Raw genomic sequence first — 21,598 nt, forward strand, 5'->3', positions numbered from 1 at the left:
ATAAAACAATAATCAGGAAGAAGGTGAAGAGGAAGATAGATGTGCATTGTTGAAATCAAATGTTGGCAAAGCCCAAACGATCACCTCTGTGTGCCGCCATATTATCCACGGCCTGTAGTTATGAACGTACGGGAAGCATGCATTTTAATGCATATTTACTCATTTATTTCACTCTTAACACATCTCAACTTTGCCGTGAAAAGGGCATATACCAATGTTTTTTTGGAAGTGGATAATATTCATTGAATTGAATACATAAATCATCAAAAACATGACAGACCACTAGGTGTCGCAGTTCAAGTGGAACACTGCTAGTCTGCATCATTCTAAAGCAAATTTAGTCAATAACGCCAGCCAGGATGTTGAAATAATATCTAAACACCAGACATGTATCCATGATAATATGGAGAAGCTGCTGATGGTGTATTTGTCTGAGAAGCAGCTTAAAGGAGATACTGTGGAAATCCACTCTCCAAGGTTAATGCTGTACATTATTACATTACTTCAAAAACTACTGTAGCTGTTAGCAGTACATTTTATTGTATTGTTTTTATACAAAACTTCCTATATAAAAGTGTGTTTTTTTTCCTTTTTAAAAGGCATGTTCCATGTTAGAATTGTGTTGTTCTGGGGGTCGCAAACAGCGATTGCATTTGAAATCATTTCAATGGGATATGTTGATTTGAGATACAAATATTTTGAGTTAAGAGTTCCGTCACAAAAGCAAGTAAGCTGGTAATATGAGGTACTACCGTAAAACTATTGTGATGTTTTTTGCACCAGTTAGGGCTAATGTGTGTCACTGGATGAAAATAACAAACATTTAGGAAGAACAGGGCCGACTCTTACACAAGCTTACATGCTCAGAGTAGCAAGAGGAGGACATATAATTAGGGATGGGCCCTGAAATTCGGTTCCACTTTATCCTCGGTGCCAACGTCAACGATTTTAACTCGGCCGAAAAAAAAAAATGAGTAGCAGTCGTTGTGTCATTTCGGTGCTAAATGAATGAACTCAGCCACCTGCTGTGCTTGATGGCGATATTGTGCAAGTAACGTCCTACAAATTGTCTTTACAACAGTTAAAGGAGATGCATGTGTGTGTTTTTATGCAACCAATAAATTATGGATTTGCAAACAAACAAAACATTTGCAAAAAACAACATTTGAAATGGAAAAAAATTTAAACATAAAAAATAATAATAAATAAATATCTATCCATCTATCTATCTATATGTATATATATATATATATATATATATAGTCGAGGTTTCTGTGGTTTATCCGTCATAAAGTGCTCAATACCGGGGTAGAGCAGAATATACGTTAGGTCAGAAAAAACACAGAGGCTATATCATTCCTACAAGCCTGTTTCCCAGGTTTCCCTGCTCAACAGGGAAACCTGAGAAACAGGCTTGTAGGGATGATATAGGAATGACATAGCCTCTGTGTTTTTCTGACCTAACGTATCCATCTATCTATCTATCTATCTATCTATCTATCTATCTATCTATCTATCTATCTATCTATCTATCTATATCTATTCATTTGCTACCGCTTGTCCCTTATATACAGTATACATATATATATATATATATATATATATATATATATATATATATATATATATATATATATATATATATATATATATATATATATATATATATATATATATATATATATATGGGCTCTGTACCGAGGATGTCGTTGTGGCTTGTGCAGCCCTTTGAGACACTTGTGATTTACGGCTATATAAATAAACATTGATTGATTGATTGGTTGATATATATATATATATATATATATATATATATATACATACACACACTGTATATAAGGGACAATATATATATATATATATATTTATTTTATTTTTTTTATTATTTTTTTTTTTCAAACAAAAACAGTTTGGGTTTCCACTAGTTTTTGGTTACATATAATTTTTTTGTTGCAAATAATTTTTTTGGTTGCATCTTTTTTTTTTTTTCAATCCAATTGTCTTAAGGGAAAAAGTAGTCTGCAGTCATGCCATCGTCCAAGACCAATAAAAAGGCTTATAGCATATTGTTCAGAGTAGGTTCTGCTTGCAAGTTTGAAGTTGAGTCGTTTTTATTTATATATATAGTCATAATTTCTTTAGTTGGAAAATCTCTTTTTTTTTCTAATTCCCTCCACAAAAGTTTCTGATGAATTTCAATCACTGGCTATCATGGTGTGGTCTCGACTGCTTCTCTAATACATTTCCTACGATAGCCGCATAATTCTAAAAAGGCGGAATGTTGAGTATAACCTGATTTAATGCATTTTTTTTTTTTGTGGCCGGGCACCTGAGAAATACATGCAAAACTATTTAGATGGGAGTGAAATATTCAAGGGCTGTAATGAGAATGATTTGAGGTTAAGAAAGCTGCTCGGTGGGGTGCACCCTTAATAGAGAGTGCCCCCCAGCAGTCGGATTCCCATAAACTCTATGCAGCAGACTTGATACCCATAGGTCAGTGATTGCTAATAAGAAGTCAATGAGACATGGGCTCAGGTTATTTTCCTTTTGGATCGACTTCGCCACACTTTGCCCGGCCCTCTAGGCCGCTGACCGCCCAGTATTTAGACGGTATTGTCTTTGAAATTCCAGGTACTTTTGAGCTTGTCGACTTTCTCATTAGCCGCTTTTGAACACGGCAAACATATGGCAGTCGTATTTAAGAGATTGCCTGCCGTGACCTTTTGCAGCATGCTAATTAGGCCCCAGAGCACCGCAGGCCGCGGAGGAGTAGGTGGGGTGCGCACACACACTCTCTCTCTGCTCGGGTCTCATCCTGGCTCTGCCTTATCAGGAAGCAGCCGTTGGCCCCGCTGCACCTTCCACAGCCCAAATTAACATTTCGCTTCACGTGCTTCTAATAACCACAAACCTGAACCTGTCCGGCCCCGCTACCAGCAGAAAGCCTCTCATTCTCTCTTGCACTTTTCACAGCAAACGAACGTGGAAGAAATGACTTTGACCCGTCGTCGGCGGGGCCGACGGACCCAAGGCGGAGCAGCGGCGCATCGGGGGTCAGCGGCGAAGATGAGCTTGAATTAAGTACGCCTTTCGCCATCATAAAGTTCTCCTCGGTTCATTAAAGGGAGGTGAGACAGATCACCGATGCTGACAGTCTATCTAAATCAGGGGTGTCCAAAGTGCGGCCCGCAGGTAATTTTTTTATTGGTCCCACGGCACATTCTAAAAATACGATAAAAAAAAATAAAAAACATAAAAAGTGGTATAAAAGAGCAAGCAGGTGAAATGTAACAATAAAATGTTGCAATGTTTACTCTAATAACACAAAAAAAAAAGAATCAAAATCAATGTCTTTATGAATTATTGACCTATTCAAGGCTCCAATAACGTCACATTAAATATTCCACTTTGAGATATTTTTTGGGGAAAATGTTGCATATTTTGTGTTTGCCATATAAAAAAACAATGGTTTTTTTATTTTTTTTTAAGAAGGGCCTAAAAGGAACAAACAAAAAACATAAACAACAATAAAACTTATAATTGACGGATAGATCTGAATTGGATCTCCAGATTATTGTGGTAAAGGTAATCATAAAAAAAAAATATATAATTAATTTTTTAACACTTTAATGGGTAGGACCCTTTTGGATCCCAACTAATTTTAGCTTTTTTTTTTTTTTTTTAAGTTTAATTGCTCAAATGATAATAATGAATTAAAATCAATGTTGTTATGAGCTATTTACCTTTTTAAGGCTCCAATTATTATATAATCTCAAATGTTCCATTTAAAAATGTTATTGGGTGAAAATATTGCATATTTTGTGTTTTTTCCATTAGAAAATGGGTTTTGAGAAAAAGAGCATACAACTTAAATCTTTAAAAACTTGATATTGACAGATAGACGTAATGTTGATCTAGAGATTTAAACCTTGAATAATAATAATAAAAATAATAATACTAAATAATGACACATTTTTAATATTTTTTTGGGGTCCCCGGGATCAAGCCTGAGTGGGGGCCTAATTGTATATTTTTTATACATAATTTGTATTGGTTTTTAAAATAAAACATCAAATTGGCCCCCGCTTGCTTTGATTTGTCAGTGTGCGGCCCTCAGTCGAAAAAGTTTGGACACCCATGATGTAAATACACCGAATGATGGCGTCCCAAGATTGGTTCCGTCTACTTTCACTGTCATTAATGAAAGTCACGTATCATTGGTCAGTTCTCGTTCCAATGTCACGACGACTCGATAGTTCGCAGCCCCCTCCTAAAGTAGGCCTATTAAAAGCCAGCTCCTGGGAGCCAAGTAATATGCATGTTATAATGAAACATGGCTATTAATGGAGAAGCCATTCCACCTGTATCTTTTTGGATATCGCCGCCGTGTAATGTCAAAGGATTCACCAACGCAAATCCCATCACTTGATGACAGGCCGACTAACAGGCATAGTAATGCTCCCACTTCATTACCCGACTGCCTGCACTCCATTTTCACCCTCTCGTGTCCCCGGCTAACATCAATAGTTTGCATGTTAATATGAAATCATATATGTGCTTTAGATTGACTGGCCTGATACCTTTTAGAAGCGATTTGGAGGCACACTTTTGAAGGTGCTCTCAATTTCTATTCTAAAATAATTGCTTCATTGCGATATTTAATCAAATAAAGCAGGAGTTCTTAACATTTACCATCTCGGGGCCCAACCTTTCCCCTGCAGAGGGGCTCCGGGGCCTACTCAAATATTAACACTAAAGTGGTAATCTTCAATTGATGTGAAACCATGTGTTAATCACAAAGATTATTATTTATTTAACACATAAACCCTAGATATGGTCAGGCTGATTAGAAAAATAAGTACTAATTAAACATACTGCATAAGAAGGGACTCATAAATAACTCACAAATTATACATTTACATAAATGATGTTGTGCTAAACTGTCTATAAAATTAAAGTGCAAGTACAAATGTAGCTTTGCCACTTTGGTCATAATTTTTGCACTTAAGAAAGTTCTCTGTGACTTTAGATCCAGACTGTTTGTTTGAGATTGTCATCATTGCCACAAGTGGTGGAAAAGTGTATTACAACTGAGTACTGCTACGGCCGATACGGACAACAGCCAATAAATATATGTTTTGGCAGCCCTCTGGGGGGCGCTTGCGGCCCAACAATGGTTAAGAAACACTGAAATAATGAACATCCTTTACCAAAATGTCCTTCATTTATTGTACTAAATAATTTGAGGTCTGAGGATATACATATAAAAAAAAAAAGACAAAAATCTATTATTTTGTAGTCTTTGAAAATGCTCAAATTATGTACAAAGAGAACCTTTGTTTAAATCAGATTAATCAGGATTTAGATCAATCGCGGTAAACACCTTTCCTGGCCAGCGCTCTTACTTTTGTTTCCACTTCTTGTTCACCTCTATTTACCACCACTTCTCTTCTGGTCTGTGCATTGGCTCCCTCACCTGTCCCTGATTTGCAATCAGGAAAGATCTTAAGCCCGCCTCGTCAATGGTGCGGGGCTAAACCCTCAAAGTGCATAACTTTACCTATGCTTCCTGTGCATTTCCTCGCTGCCCTATGTATTTATTTTTTGTCAGTACATACATTTGTACCTGTGCTCTGCATCCTGAGGTTCCAGACCAGCACAGACAGTAACACCACACATTAGATTAACTTTAGAAAAGATCCTGATATTATTACCAGTGATTTCTTTTTCCCAATCAGATAAATCACACTTATGCATTTGTATTATCCATCCGTCCATTTTCTACCGCTTGTGAATTGTGATTAATCACAGTACATTTTTATTTTGACTCAAATGTATTTTTTTTATGTTTTAGTGGAATGTACGTCATTTTTTTTTGTTCAAAACTTGGTAACATGGTTTTAACTAAAGTCCTGTCGAGGTTTATTTTGAAGTTAAATTTTCCAGCGAGCATACTCGTCTTCTCACTCATTTTGCATTGCACATATGCGTTGATCTGATCACAGACTGTGTAACAACCCCCGCCGCCTTTCACCCACCCATTTGAGGTTCAGGAGGAGCATGTGCGGTCAAAATCAATTGTATGATTAATCTGTTTATCCATGATTAATGCGATAATTGTTTGTGATTATTTCATGTATTGCGCCTTAATTGTCAATAGTCAGCCTATCGAATAATAATACATGTAAAAACAGTAGTATGAATGAATATAAAACTGACTAATGTGCACCACTGTGGATAGAATCGTTTTACTGGGTGTACAATGTTGATGTTTTGTACTGTTGAAATTTGTTGTTAGTATAAGACTGGTTGCCAAAATGAAATAAGAACATGTTTGTTGTTGTTTTTGATTATATACATACATACATACATACCAGACCAAAATGAAACTCCTAATCTTAAATTTGTGTTTTTTCAGCTACATTAAATGCATGTGGAAATGGGCAAAGGCGGGCCGTGTCGAAGGAAGATGACACCTTCATCGACATACCTGGTACGTTGTTGCCATGGTTTCAAAATACTATTTTAAACAAAAGCGTACACTGAGGGTACATTGATTTGCAAATGTTATATAAATGCACTGCATATGATGTCCAAGCCAATGTTTTTTTGCAGGTCCACATTTTGTTACAATGATGACTGTACTTGACATGTGGCGCCCCCTATCTGTTGTGGTCAAAATACTTTGGAAGACATGCTACTACACAGTCAATACAGATATATTCAAGGTTTTATTATCGTTAGACATATAATATAGTCAATGAGTTATGGGCCAATATGTCATGATCCATCATGACTGTTTTGAACTTCAGTTGTGTTTTGTTTGGTATTGTTTCCTGTTTAGCGCTTTTATTATATTATACCCACTTCCTGTTTTTGTGTGTTCTGTGAAGTTTGTACATTTGTTTCGGGGCGCTATTCTCCTCATCTCTTCCTCGTTGGCAATCAGGAGACTCACCTATGCCTAATTGGTAATCAAAGAGGCTCACCTGTACCTGTTTGCCAATCAGAAAGATCACCTGACCTTGATTGGATATTAAGAGGCTCACATGTCCATGTTTTGCAATCAGGAGGCCCACCTGGCCCTGATTTTCATCTAGGATAGTTTATCTGCTAGCGTCACCTTACTGACAGCGGTAGTTTGTTGTTTGTACCTATAGAAAACTGTTAGTGTATGTTTTCTGCAACTTGCTATTTTGTTCTGCTCACTTTCCATTGTTGCGGTCATTTTGGCATGTCCTTGTTTTCATCATGAATGACAATTTTGTTTGCACATTACCTATTATCTCTGCATCTTGGGGTCACACCGCCAGACAGCATGTGCCACTGTGACAATTTAGATGCTAAGGCCAAAATGTTGACCAATCTTGCAAACATTTTACACACTTGTGCTTTTTGTTTATCAATATGTGCTAAAGTCTGTGTGCATGAAACAACTATAATCTCCTTCAAAAGTGACACATAGTTCGACTGTAACAGTCTCCCTCAAATTGGCTCTGACCAATCAGAAATGAAGGGAATATAATAAATCTCTTTGTGGCAGCATAAGAGAAAATTGCATAGAAGTTTCACTTTTGCATTGCATTGCATTGCACACAACTGTGATGTGTTCAAAGACCCTTGATTAAAGTTAGAAACAACAGTGTCTCAAGGTCTTTTAAGACAGGGGGAGTCTCAGGTAACTCCCAGGAGATGCACTAATAATAATATAGTCATGATAATATTGATGCATTTTTATAAATTTACATTCTGAAGTAAATGTATAAATATATTTAAAGGATGATTATTTATATTAGTATTCTGGCCATTTTATATTGAATTTGTTGGCTTTTTTTCGAAAAAGAAAAAAAAAAAAAAAAAAAAAAAAAATATATATATATATATATATATATATATATATATATACATATATATATATATATATATATATTTATTTATTTTTATTTTTTTCAAAATTAAACCAACCTATTAAGGAGGGGTTACCTAGATATACTCATGTTTATTTTAATCGCATTATTTAAAACTCAAAAACTTAATATAGTTTTTATTATGCTGTTTTCAACCAAAAATCATCGAATAATTAGTTTTTTAGTGCATGAAAACATACCGAGTGTGGATAAGTGTGTGTGTGTGTGTGTGTGTGTGTATGGGTTTAGAGTGGGATGGGATGCCCTTTAGGAGTCGTATGTATGGGGGCCCAGAATTTGGTGCTCTGCCCCTGAAGATAATCATGCTCTTTTATAACTTTTGTGTTATTGAAAGGACACGATATTAGAAATACCACTCAAGTATGAGCAAGACTCTAACGTCTCAAGTATGTTGTCCTTTGCTTTCGAGTGATTTTGTTTAACGTGAGGTGTGCCCGTGCTCATTAGAATACTTCCATTCAAGCATGTAGCAGAGCGGGCCCACTTTGAGGTGCTTTAAGCTCCGCATTGTTCCGTCTGACGACCCTCGCTCCAGATCCTGTTGACATGACGCGTGTCTACCTTGTAATTCCCGCACACAAGTGATGGGTTTAGGTCTGCTTCGGCTTGTATTATTTGCCTTTGTCGCGGATTTAGCTGTACCGCAGAGATTAGAAGCCCCGTCCTCCATTGTTTTGAAATGTTCATGAAATCCCATAGAAAAAAAAAAAGTAAAGAGGATCTTGGATTAACAGTTCCTGCATGCAATACAGGCTGAGAAGCAGGCAAGGGAAGACTTGAGGAAGCCACAATAGTCTTCCAGACAATCACCTTACGCTGTTGTATGGATGCCTCCCACCGGCGTCTAGGCCGCATGCTTTCCATGCAGCTGCACACGTGGATCGACGTGTGGTGCGGTTTTGCAGCCTGACAATGCACAAAAGAAAGAGCAGGAATATGAATTTATATTAAAAAGGACAGTGGACATTGCTGTAGACATTTTTTAGGAAAGAAAACCAAATCCTTTCTCTGCGATTGCTGGAAAACCACATAACTGGCATCCTATATACCCTAGTTCTCTGTAAGGCGTTATGCATTGATATCAGCTTGTAAGCGAAACGCATTAAACGGGTGATAACAGCGTTGGCGCTTGCACATAAGAGACTGCACACGTCGCTTAAAGAATATATTCTGCTTTCTACCAACGAGGCGGCTCTGATGTTTGAGCTCCAATTTTAGGAACTAATTCCTGCTTGGTAAAGAAAATGTGTTGTGGAGGATTTTCAGGAAAATGAAAGCAGGCTGGCAAAAACCCTACACCATACTTTGTTGAGTATTACATGTAAGCTGGAATGTTTGTTATTATCTATACGAGTCTGGCAAATGTGCATCCATCAGTACGTGTATGCGTGTGGTAATGTTTATGCATGGCGATTCATTCATGTGTGTGAGTGCATGCCCACTGATGTGTGTCTCTCCAGGTACAGCGCTAGCCTCCAGGGATGGGGAGGTGTTAGAGGTGAAGGCGGGTAATCCAGTGCAGCTCCATAGTGGTGGTGATGGTGCCTCAGGCACCGGACCCTGCCAGACCAGTACCAGAGGTGGGTAGAGTAGCCAGAAATTGTACTCAAGTAAGAGTACTGTTACTTTAGAGATTTATTACTCAAGTAAAAGTAAGGAGTAGTCACCCAAATATTTACTTGAGTAAAAGTAAAAAGTATGTTGTGAAAAAACAACTCAAGTACTGAGTAACTGATGAGTAACATACACACTCATATCATATATATATATATATATATATATATATATATATATATATATATATATATATATATATATATATATATATATATATATATATATATATATAAATATACACACATATACATTGATATATACAGTATATAATTTATATTTATTTATTTTGATGTTAAAGGTGTTTTAATGAATATACATGCATGTTTAACATATAGATTCTTTTCTTTCATGAAGACAAGAATATAAGTTGGTGTATTACCTGATTCCGATGACTTGCGTTGATTGTAATCAGACAGTAGTGCTGATAACGTCCACGTTTTCAAATGGAGGAGAAGAAAAGTTCCTCCTTTCTGTCTAATACCACATGAAAGTAGTGGGTTTTTCGTATCTTATTTGTCCAGCTTCCATATTCGTTTTTATACACTTTACAAGAAATATATTGGCGGCAAACTCCGTAGCTTGCTAGCTCTTTTGCGCTGGCTTTCGGACACTCTTGTTTTGAAAGCGCAGGCGCGATGGAGCGGCACTTTTATTGTGAAGACAGGAACGTCCTCATGTGCGGTCAGTCTTTAGGCTTTTGACGGGATGTACGGTTGAAATAAAAAATTATCTTTTTTCCTTCACACTTTTGATTGATTGACTGAAACTTTTATTAGTAGATTGCACAGTACAGTACATATTCCGTACAATTGACCACTAAATGGTAACACCCCAATAAGTTTCAACTTGTTTAAGTCAGGTCATGTGACCGCCTGGCTCTGTTTGATTGGTCCAACGTCACCAGTGACTGCATCTGATTGGTGGAACGAAGTAAAACGTCACCAGTAAGGCAGGCACTTTGAAGGTCTGTCTGACAAACCAAAACAAACAAAGTGTGCATTAACAGATCGATAAAAATTTGTAGCGAGTAGCGAGCTGAATGTACATAAAAGTAGCGGAGTAAAAGTAGCGTTCCTTCTCTATAAATATACTTAAGTAAAAGTAAAAGTATGTTGCATTAAAACTACTCTTAGAAGTACAATTTATCCCAAAAGTTACTCAAGTAGATGTAACGGAGTAAATGTAGCGCGTTACTACCCACCTCTGACCAGTACTATTGCCGACACCCATGCTTGGCCCCGTACTGGGCATGGACTGGCAGCAGCAAGGGCCGCAACCAGCGGAGAGAGCACTGTAAATGGTAATGCTGCTCTTTTAAATAGGATTTTGTGCAAAATCATTGTTAATGTATAACCAGTTATTACTCACAGTACAGTAAGTACATTTCATTTATATGCAACCTTTCATTGAGCATAATTTGGTATATGGTCTTATAAAAAAAAACGACACAATTATAAACATATGGCATCAAAAGTTTACATTCTTGGATATTATATATAAAATACAGTAACATTGTGTATGTATGCACAGGAATGGGTACCTTTTTTTTTTACATTTGAACCAATACGCAACCAATTCTTGTCACCTGAGAATCGATACGGTTTCCATTTTTCAGTACTTTAGTGTTTTTTTATTTTCTTATTCAACATTCCTGACTGAGCTGATATTAACACCCGTGCTGTCCAGTTGTTTGCTTACTTGCAGATGAGACTCAGAAGTGTTTGTATTTATTTTAGTTTGTCTTAGATGTGTTGCCATAGTCAGGAAGTACGCTGTGCTATGGGTGTCTCCATCCAATATTGATATTGGGTATTGGTCCGATATCAGCAGGGAAAAGTATGGACTTATATCGGCTTGTCTGTAAAATGTGAGATATACGGTATGCTGCGATACGAGCAGTCCTGCAACAGGTTGTGCAAAGCTGGACAGCCAGTGAACATGTAAATGTCAGCACACATGTTTGGTCTTTCCTTGTATTTTAGTGACGTCATTTACAAAAAGGTAAACATGGTAGGCTATAGGCTACTCGGCGCTATCAACTACGCAACAGCTAAGCACAAAATAGCACTTAATTTTGACATACGTAATACGTGTCCCTAAATAAACAATGTTGTCTGAAACATGACATTTGCCAATAAAAACAACTAAGAAATAGTTCAAGTTGCATATTACTTTCAGATAAAGTCTCCATGGCAGATGGGTTTTAGAAAAAAAAAAACTTTAACAAATGTGTCCGCATCATTCAACTGACTGCGTCATGAGCTTATTTTTATGAATTATTGTGACCACTATGTGTTGCCAAAAAAATAATTACCACTCCTCTTCCAAAGTATACATATATTTTAAGGTTAGTATTTGTCATACTTACATGTGCTTTATGAGTAATTTCACTTGATCAAACCTCACCAGTGTTCTGGAAGTTACTTTTAAAAAGCAATCAATTATAGTTACTCGTTACTTTACTAAAATAGCAATTGAATTACTAACGGAATTGCTCTTTATTAAATGTATTTAATTACTAGGAAAAGTAATGTATATGTTACTTTAAAACAATAAAAATAAACATCTGGCTAATGCATTCGAGAGATGTTTAATATGAGAGCAAAGTGTGCGTAGTCTGTGCTCTTAAAAGGCAGGGCTTGTTGCTTAGTGACGTATAACGTCATCGATGGTTTCAACGGGGCTGTGTTGTTTTTAGCTTTAGCAGTTAGCAGCGCACTTTTTCGGCTTAGACGCCAACTCTTTTGAAATATTTTCATGGGATTGTGTAACCTCTGCTTCATGATGAGAGTGAATGTGGTTTGATGGCTGTCATATCTTCTTGTCAACAAACAGGGTATTTTTTGGATGGCAAGTTTGTCACTTCAATTGTTTATTTGCTGTTCAATATTCCCATTGTGTACGTGTGATGGTGCCTCTTCTTATTTGATATCAAGTTAATTTTGGTGTGGTGCTGCTTGTTGCTTTCACAAGTAAAAAAAATAGTTATTTCATTGAACTTGCTGTACTTATGGCGCTGTCTTGTTGTTGACATAAAACCACATTAAAAGTAGCGTGCCACGTAACATCAAGCAATCGCTCATGGCATAGTAACGGACCTAAAAGTAACTAAGTAGATTACTCGTTACTAGTAAAAGTAACAACGTTACTAACACCGTTATTATACAACGTTGTTATTACAAACACTGGTCTACACGACAAAATAACAGAACTATTATCTGTGCTGATATCGTATCAGATTAATACCGGTATCGGCCAATACTCAATGCTCCAATATCGGTGTCATATCAAAGTTGTATTGGGACAACCGTAGCCATTAAGTTATATGTGCCAGTTTTTGTAGCGCCCTACAAGGTGTTTATACTCTAAGTATTGTATGTATTACGCACCAACTGTTTGATTGTCACGTGTATCTTAGTTGTCCGTTTTCATTACCAAATTTGCAGGTGTGTAAATTGCCATGTAAAAGCACTAATGCTAATCGGTAGCATGTGTATGGCATATCCAATGTAAGTGAGCATCGAGCTAATACCGTTTGAAAAATGTTGCCTTACATTTTGAGTGCTTTTAATAAGGCATGCTTGCTTTATTGCAACATTACTCAGTGACAGTCTGCTAGGAATAGGCCAAGTGCATGCGACCGGACTTGACATCACGTGCAACAAATGTATCAGAATATGTTTGATTTTACGTAGATCGGTATCCGGTACTACCAATGTAATTTGGTCTGTACTTGTAAAAGTACCGATTTTGTATCTGTGTACGTGTGAAGACATTTATGAATAAATAATGATCTTATGCAAAAAAATAAATAAATACTGTAAAGTAAAATAAAATAATACAATAAAATGTATAAATAATTAACTAAAATATACATTATAAAATATACATTATAAAATAAAACATAACAATAATCAGACAAATGTGTGAATAAAAATATATTTAATGTAATATATAAATAGTAGAATAAATATAATGTAAAAAATAGAAATACACAATTTTATACAGCTTGGAAAATGGCTTATACTGTAAGAGACATACAACACAAGAGCAGCTAAAGTCACCATTTTAATTTCCTTAATGTGTGCATGAAAGTATTTTTCTGTTGCGAGCGCTTTACGAATAAAAACCTATAGACATCCTAGAACCTATTTCTTTACCATCCCATTTTTTATTTAGTTGTTTTCTTTATTTTACTGGTTGTTTTTATCCTGTCCTTGGGTGCTTTAAAAGGCGCTTGCAAATTAAATGTATGATTTTCTCATAGTTATGAAACAATATGCTCTTGCAGTAAAGACAAGCGAGGAGGTGGTCCCCCGCCATGGTCTGCCGCTGAGGGAGCGTGCGCGACCTGACATGATCACGCTTGGCAGCCTTTCACTGCAGCAGGTCAGTGCTACAAAGAGGAATATCTGTGTCATCCTCCCATATTCACCAGCGCTTCATCCATCCATTATGCTGCATGCGTACGGGTGCAGCTTTTACTAATGGATAAAGAAACGTGTGTGTGTACATTTTTCTGTGTGTACATTTAACTTTCTTCCTTTTTTCCTTCCTTTACTTGTTTCTCTGGCCCACTTTTTTGCCTTTTTGCCAAAGTGCAACTATTTTGACATTGCTCTTAATGTCTCCTGAATGCCCTCAAATAAAAAAAGCTCTTATTGGATCTGACATTCATGACAAATAGAAGTTGGGGTAAAGCTTGGGCCATACAGTTTGTTACAGGTACTGGATGTACTCTTATGTACTCACTGTACAGTGTAATCTCCATTTATGAACTTAATTGGTTTTTGAACAGGGTTCGTGATTAGAAAAGTTTGTATAATGAGGCACATTTACATTGAAGTTAAAGTTAAAGTACCAATGATTGCCACACACACACTAAGTGTGGTGAAATTTGTCCTCTGCATTTGACCCATCCCCTTGTTCACCCCCTGGGAGGTGAGGGGAGCAGTGAACAGCAGCGGTGGCCACGCCCGGGAACATTTTTGGTGATTTAACCCCCAATTCCAAACCCTTGATGCTGAGTGCCAAGCAGGGAGGTAATGGGTCCCATTTTTATAGTCTTTGGTATGACTCGGCCGGGGTTTGAACTCACGACCTACCCATCTCAGGGCGGACACGCTAACCACCAGGCCACTGAGCAGGTGTTATCCGTAAGAAACAATGTAAACATGAATAATGGGTGTCTAGTATTCACAAAAGTCCATATTAGAAAAAGTTTGCACACTTTGCGTTACGTTCTGTCTTGGGTGTTGTTGGTCTGGACCCCAGGATGCACAGACAGCAGGCAAAGTACAGGTAAAAACGTATTTATTAAGCAAAATGAGTGCAACAGGGAAATGCACAAACGGGCAACATCGATACAGCAAGCATAGGGAAAGCTATGCTACATGGAGGTTCAAAGCACACAAAGCAAAAAGCACCAACATCAAGCAATGATCAAAAAGACAGGGCTGGCATATAAGGCATCCAGATTGGCAGACAGGAACAGTTGTGCCCTGATTGTCCAATTTGGGGCAGGTGAGGAGGCAGCGCCCAACCAGGAGAAATTGTGGCAAAAGGAAGCAAACAACTTTTTATTTACAAAACCCGAAACCACGTTCTGTAAATCGTAAATAAAAACAGAATACAATGATTTGCAAATCATTGTCAACCTATATTCAATTGAATAGACTGCAAAGACACGATACGTAACTTTCAAACTGAAAAATGTTGTTATTTTTTGCAAATATTAGCTCATTTGGAATTTGATGCCTGCAACATGTTTCAAAAAAGCTGGCACAAATGGCAAAAAAGACTGAGAAAGTTGAGAAATGTTCATCAAACACGAACATCCCACAGATTGACACGCTAATTGGGAACGGGTGGGTGCCATGATTGGGTATAAAAGCAGCTTCCTTGAAATGCTCAGTTATTCACAAACAAGGATGGGGCGAGGGTCACCACTTTGTGAACAAATGCGTGAGCAAATTGTCGGTACAGTTTAAGAACAACATTTCTCAACTAACTATTGCTAGGAATTTAGGGATTTCACCATCTAAGGTATATAGTATCATCAAAAGGTTCAGAGAATCTGGAGAAATCACTGCACGTGACATTGAATACCCGTGACCTTGGTTCCCTCAGGCGGTACTGCATCAAAAAGCGACATCAGTGTGTAAAGGATATCACCACATGGGCTCAGGGACACTTCAGAAAACCACTGTCAGTAACTACAGTTTGTCACTACATCTGTAAGTGCACGTTTAAACTCTACTATGAAAAGCGAAAGCCATTTATCAACAACACCCAGAAACGCTGCAGGCTTCGCTGGGCCCCGAGCTCATCTAAGATGGACTGATGCAAAGTGTAAAAGTGTTCTGTGGTCTGACGAGTATTCTTGGTGTGCGGCAGAAGAGAGGGGGAGAGAAGGGCAGTGATGCCAACGCTGTTGTTACCTCCTGAATGTTTCAAATGTTTCGTTGTCTGTCAGTTGCTTTCTTTCAATTCATGTTGTGCTAGCAAAACTAATTGTAAAAAGTAGTACGATGGCAGCAATGTTGCCTCTAATTTTTCATGTGTGTGAGCAAATGCAAAAACTCCCTGAGCATTCAGTGGAGCCCATGTGAGCAACATCAGACATGCACACTGTGGCTACACCAGCAGCACACCTGTCCCAAACCTGACTAAATAACAAGTTCAATCTCCATCCATCCATCCATTTTCTACCGCTTGTCCCTTTCGGGGTCGCTGGAGCCAATCTCAGCTGCATTCGGGCGGAAGGCGGGGTACACCCTGGACAAGTCCCCACCTCATCGCAGGGCCAACACAGATAGACAGACAACATTCTATTATTATAATCAAATGACAGCAGTCATTTCCATTTCTAATATAAGTGTTTAGGCCCACTTCCAATGACAATAACAAAACATATTGTTTTTCATGAACTGTGTACTTGTATTGTTTGTCTGGGTGGAGGTCCTGCTGTGGAAATAATGTGTACCCCTTTCAGACATTGCATTTAGTTCCCATTAAAACATTCACATGTTGCACAATGAGATATAAGCAGGGGATCATGTGTACATTCCTGCAACTTCCTGTTTGTAAAAAATATGTTTTTATTAGTATTTATTTAATATACTAACAGCATTTCATGATTAATATTTATCAATTAGGATTCCTAATAAATGACACTAGAATAAGCACACATTTGATTGGTAAATCATAGTGTAACGACCTGGAATGACACTTTATGTGTGGTGTTGGAGTTGTCCGACTTTTTGTGTGGCTTTAAACGCATCACTGACTAAGTGCCAGAGGTGTGGACTCGAGTCACATGACTTGGACTCGAGTCAGACTCGAGTCATGAATTTGATGACTTTAGACTCGACTTGACAAAATGTAAAAAGACTTGCAACTCGACTTAGACTTTAACATCAATGACTTGTGACTTCACTTGGACTTGAGCCTTTTGAATTGACATGACTTGACATGACTTGCTACTTTCCCCAAAACCCAAAGATGAAAGTTATTCGGGAGCGCTCCGTATTTTTCATTGTGTACTTGTCTATCAGCGTTGCGTGTGTCAGCTGGTGTGGTCTCAGTACAACAGCCAATCAAATTAGATCTACTTTGTTTTCATCACACAGCATTCATCCAATCAAATTGCAGGACAACCAACGAAGAAGACATGTCCAAACCACAAGCCAGTGAACAAAAAATGATACCTAAAATAATTTCGTTTGGGTATAAAAATTACGAGGTGGTCAACACAAAACGGTTTGCAGTATGCAACACATGCGGTTCGAAAATTACTGATGGAGAGGCAACAACTTCCAACTTCGTCCGGCATTTGAAGTTGCACAAAGAACGGTAAGTTTTGAATGTAAGATAACGTTTATTGGCTAAGTAACGTGACTTTTATTTGCTGTGTAGTTAAATCAGTGAGGCTGTAAACTCACTGCTAACGTTATAACGTTATTGCAAACATGGGAATCTGTTGCAGTTCACTACCTTATTCATACTTTTTGTTCAGTGATTTTTTTAAGCAGGGTTACGTTAGTCAATATATCACACGTAACGTTAGACGGCGGTCAGCAGCACCGCGTATTTTAGCCACCTAAAAAAAGACAAAAATAGTAAAATAAAGGTCAGTTAAAATGTATACTATATTATGAATATGTGTACCGTTTTAGCTAGCTTTCTGACATACTGTTGGTTGTTTACCTCAGTGGTCCCCAACCACCGGGCCGCGGCCCGGTACTGGTCCGTGGATCGATTGGTATCGGGCCGCACAAGAAATATTTTTTTTTTCTCTTTTTTTAATTAAATCAACATAAAAAACACAAGATACACTTACAAGTAGTGCACCAACCCAAAACAACTCTCTCCCCCCTTTTGTTCTGGGCATTGAACATGAAGACTCTTCCTTCACTGTTCCGAGTGGCCATGAGAGTCTTGGCAGTGCCTGCCTCCAGTGCTCCAGTGGAGCGAGTTTTCAGCCATGGTGGCATCATACTACGCCCCCATCGTGCACAAATGACTGACAGACTCTTGGCTAATTTGGTCTTTTGCAAATGCAATGCAGCATAGGGCCCTGGCATATAAAAAGTACAACTTTTTTGTTATGTTCACGTATATGTCATGTTTTTTCAATGTTAACACTTTTGTACAAATAAGTACATTTGCACTTTATTTTTCAATGTGTTTGTTCTGTAAAGGAATGAGTTAATGTTTAAAATGACTGGTTAATAGTGCTATTATAAAGTGCAATGTCAGCACAATTTTCTTTCCTGCAATTTAAAATGCTCTTGTTTTGATAAATAAATACAGCGTTTGAAAAGCATACACAATCTGTGTTAATATATTAGTCTGTGGTTAAAAGGACTTGAAAGGACTCGAAACTCAAAATGCAGGACTTAGGACTTGACTTGAGACTTTCCAGTCTTGACTTTGGACTTGACTCGGGGCTTGCCTGTCTTGACTCTGGACTTGACTCGGACTTGAGGGCAAAGACTTGAGACTTACTTGTGACTTGCAAAACAATGACTTGGTCCCACCTCTGCTAAGTGCCATATGTGCATGTGTTGGCGCAAGTAAGAAAGAGCGAGCGGCTGCTGTTGATACAACAAAGTTGCTTTTGGTCTGGTTTGTACTGCAGAAAATGACCAGTTTTGCTAGATGTCATTTTTTTTACTAATGTTTTGGTGATGTGTTTATGGCCGACAATAAAGATTTTTGCTCAGTAAAGTGATCGATGGAATTCATGTCCTCAAAGCGTCTCGACAGACGTTACAATATTTGAACAATGATGATGAAAACTGTTTTCTCTGTCGTGTCCGTGTGTCGAAAATTGTTTTGCGCTTATTTTTTTAATTGATTTTGTGCGCAGCATAGATTTGCCGTGCGCAGAGGACGCTTGAGCAGTGCGCAATTGCACAGGTGCGCACCTTAGAGGGAACGTTGGATGGCAGCATGTTGACTGAATGAGCGCGGGAGATCGATCACTAACATTTTTGCAAAAATTTCCGTCAAAAAACGAAATCTTATGAAAACTGGGCTTTGTATTTTTCGTCAACAGCAAACTAGAGCACGGCTGCAAAAAACAAGTGTGACGATCCTGAGCTCACCAAACATTCACATGCGTTCCACAAACAAGAGAATACAGAACGTGCCTGCCATTGTGTTGGGAAATGTAGATCCACATTTACATGCATATGTAAACAGATTGCAGAACTCATACTCACTGTATATTTAGTCCTAATCTCACTTGAAAGGTGAGTAGGAGTACGGTATTGTCGGAGTAGAAAGTGAGCGTAATTGGCGAAAAATGGTCCAACAATATCTCGGCGTCATTCGGAAGTCAAAGACGAAGTTGACTCATCCTCCCTTACTGGATTATCAGTATCAGTGTTGGGATCAGTCTTATCATATTTATGCACATTTCCCCCATTCAAACTACATTATCCACTGGAGATTTCACGTCTATTTAAAAAAAAAAAATGAAAAAAATATTGTGCTTTTCTTCTGGAGCTATTCTTTCATGGAAAGCCTGTACAGGAAGAAAGACGCCGTCACTTAGCTGCGTCAATGTGTCGTGTGTGAATGTGCTGACTTGGATGTAAACTCGCACTCTTGAAGTGCCACATACCTGCAGGGTCTGGCCCGGTATTGATTCGCTGCAGATTGCGCTGGAGTTCATTTATTTTTTTCTGCTCCTCCATTGTGCAATGACGGCGTGCTGCCGAGAAGACGCCACCGAATTGGAGTCAGTGGGCAAAGATGAAGAGGAGACTGAGGGCGGTCTTCAGTGGGAATGATATAGTAAGTCATTTACAGTATCTTACAAAAGGGCAAGTTCACAACTCACGCTTCAGCAAACACTTGTATTACTGTAAGCTTGTATATATTAGAGGAGTCAGTGTACAGCTTGTATAGCAATATGTATTCTTGCCCACTGTCTAAATAGCTGATAACACAAGTTAGTACCCAGATAACTATGTCTTGCCTACAGTGTTGGCGGTGGTCATTATATGGAGCTGCATGAGTGCAACCAGATTACCATGAATTGATTAACGTGGACCCCGACTTAAACAAGTTTAAAAACTTATTCGGGTGTTACCATTTAGTGGTCAACTGTATGGAATATGTACTGTACTGTGCAATCTACTAATAAATATTTAAATCAATCAAAAACCAGTACTGGGGGGCTGCGGTTCTGATCCGATTACTCTAATCCAGTGTTTTTCAACCTTTTCTGAGCCAAGGCACATTTCTTTCATTGAAAAAATCTCGAGGCACACCACCAGCAGAAAACATTAAAAAATGAGACTCCGCAGCCGATATTGACAGTAAAAAGTTGTTCTCGCAATTGTTGGATATGAATTCAAACCATAACCAACCATGCATCACCATAGCTCTTGTCTCAAAGTAGGTGTACTGTCACGACCTGTCACATCACGCCGTGACTTATTTTGAGTTTTTTGGTGTTTTCCTGTGTGTAGTGTTTCAGTTCTTGTCTTGCGCTCCTATTTTGTTGTTGATTGTCATGTTATGTACGGATGCACTTTGTGGACGCCATCTGCTCCACACGCTGTAAGTCTTTGCTGTCGTACAGCATTCTGTTTTTGTTTACTTTGCAGCCAGTTCAGTTTCAGTTTAGTTTTGCATAGCCATCCCTAAGCTTCAATGCCTTTTGTTTATTTTACCTGCACGCTGCCTCCCGCTGTTTCTGACATCTACAAGGCAATTAGCTACCGGCTGCCACCTACTCATATGGAAGAGTATTACATGGTTACTCTGCCGAGCGCTAGACAGCACAGACACTCAACAACGGCACATTATTGGCGGATTATAATTTCTCGTTTGCAAAAAAATATTTTTAACCCAATTAGGTGAAATTACATAATCTCCCATGGCACACAAGACAATATCTCACGGTACACTAGTGTGCCACGGCACAGTGGTTGAAAAACACTGCTCTAATCTAGTGGCAAATAATACTGCAGTACTGCTTTTTTTTTTTGTAAATATAGACATTTTTATGCTTGAACATGCTCAATTTAAGCAAGTGGCGGGCCGTGCGGTTCCCACCTAGGTCTTAAGTGATGTCCTGTGTCCAATGATTACCTCTCAAAATACCATAATTCATGTCACCACATGACCATTGCTGGAGAAATACCATACAGGAACACATTTACGCACTACTGGTCAATGAATTACATCAACAGTGTACAAGACGGGTTACTTTCTGGCGCATTTAAAAAACAATTAAAAAACATCAGCAATTAAAACATATCTTATTTAAATTGCAAAAAACATATTAAACGTGAAAAAAATCATAAATAAACTATCAAACTCACAATTTGTAGCACCTATTCGAACTTCCGGGGTTGGCCGACATCGTCTCACAAGATGTAGTTTCTCTTTTAATATCCTTCTTGAAAATGGCTTTGCAAATATATGTGTTGTCTTGTCTAATCATAAAAGATGCAGACGAGGCGTGTTGGCTGACTTCTTAAAGTTTACTCCACAGCGGCATGTCTACATTCAACAATCTAAATGAGGCT

General features: G+C 38.0%; 1 protein-coding gene and 1 long non-coding RNA gene across 2 annotated transcripts in view; both read left to right on the top strand.

Annotated features, from left to right (window-relative positions):
* Positions 1 to 6,551, top strand: part of LOC133609237 (uncharacterized) — a 43,203-nt gene extending 36,652 nt beyond the window's left edge. The window contains exons 3-4 of the long non-coding RNA XR_009815683.1: positions 2,977 to 3,084; positions 6,422 to 6,551. This is a non-coding gene — a long non-coding RNA (uncharacterized lncRNA). The remainder of the gene's footprint in view (positions 1 to 2,976; positions 3,085 to 6,421) is intronic.
* Positions 6,552 to 9,293: 2,742 nt separating this feature from the next.
* Positions 9,294 to 21,598, top strand: part of ofcc1 (orofacial cleft 1 candidate 1) — a 219,548-nt gene continuing 207,243 nt past the window's right edge. Inside the window, exons 1-3 of the mRNA XM_072913410.1 lie at positions 9,294 to 9,324; positions 9,392 to 9,511; positions 13,840 to 13,937. Of these exons, the coding sequence (XP_072769511.1) occupies positions 9,294 to 9,324; positions 9,392 to 9,511; positions 13,840 to 13,937 (249 nt within the window). The remainder of the gene's footprint in view (positions 9,325 to 9,391; positions 9,512 to 13,839; positions 13,938 to 21,598) is intronic.

The sequence above is a fragment of the Nerophis lumbriciformis genome, linkage group LG07 (assembly GCF_033978685.3).
Source record: "Nerophis lumbriciformis linkage group LG07, RoL_Nlum_v2.1, whole genome shotgun sequence".
NCBI classification, from domain to species: domain Eukaryota; kingdom Metazoa; phylum Chordata; class Actinopteri; order Syngnathiformes; family Syngnathidae; genus Nerophis; species Nerophis lumbriciformis.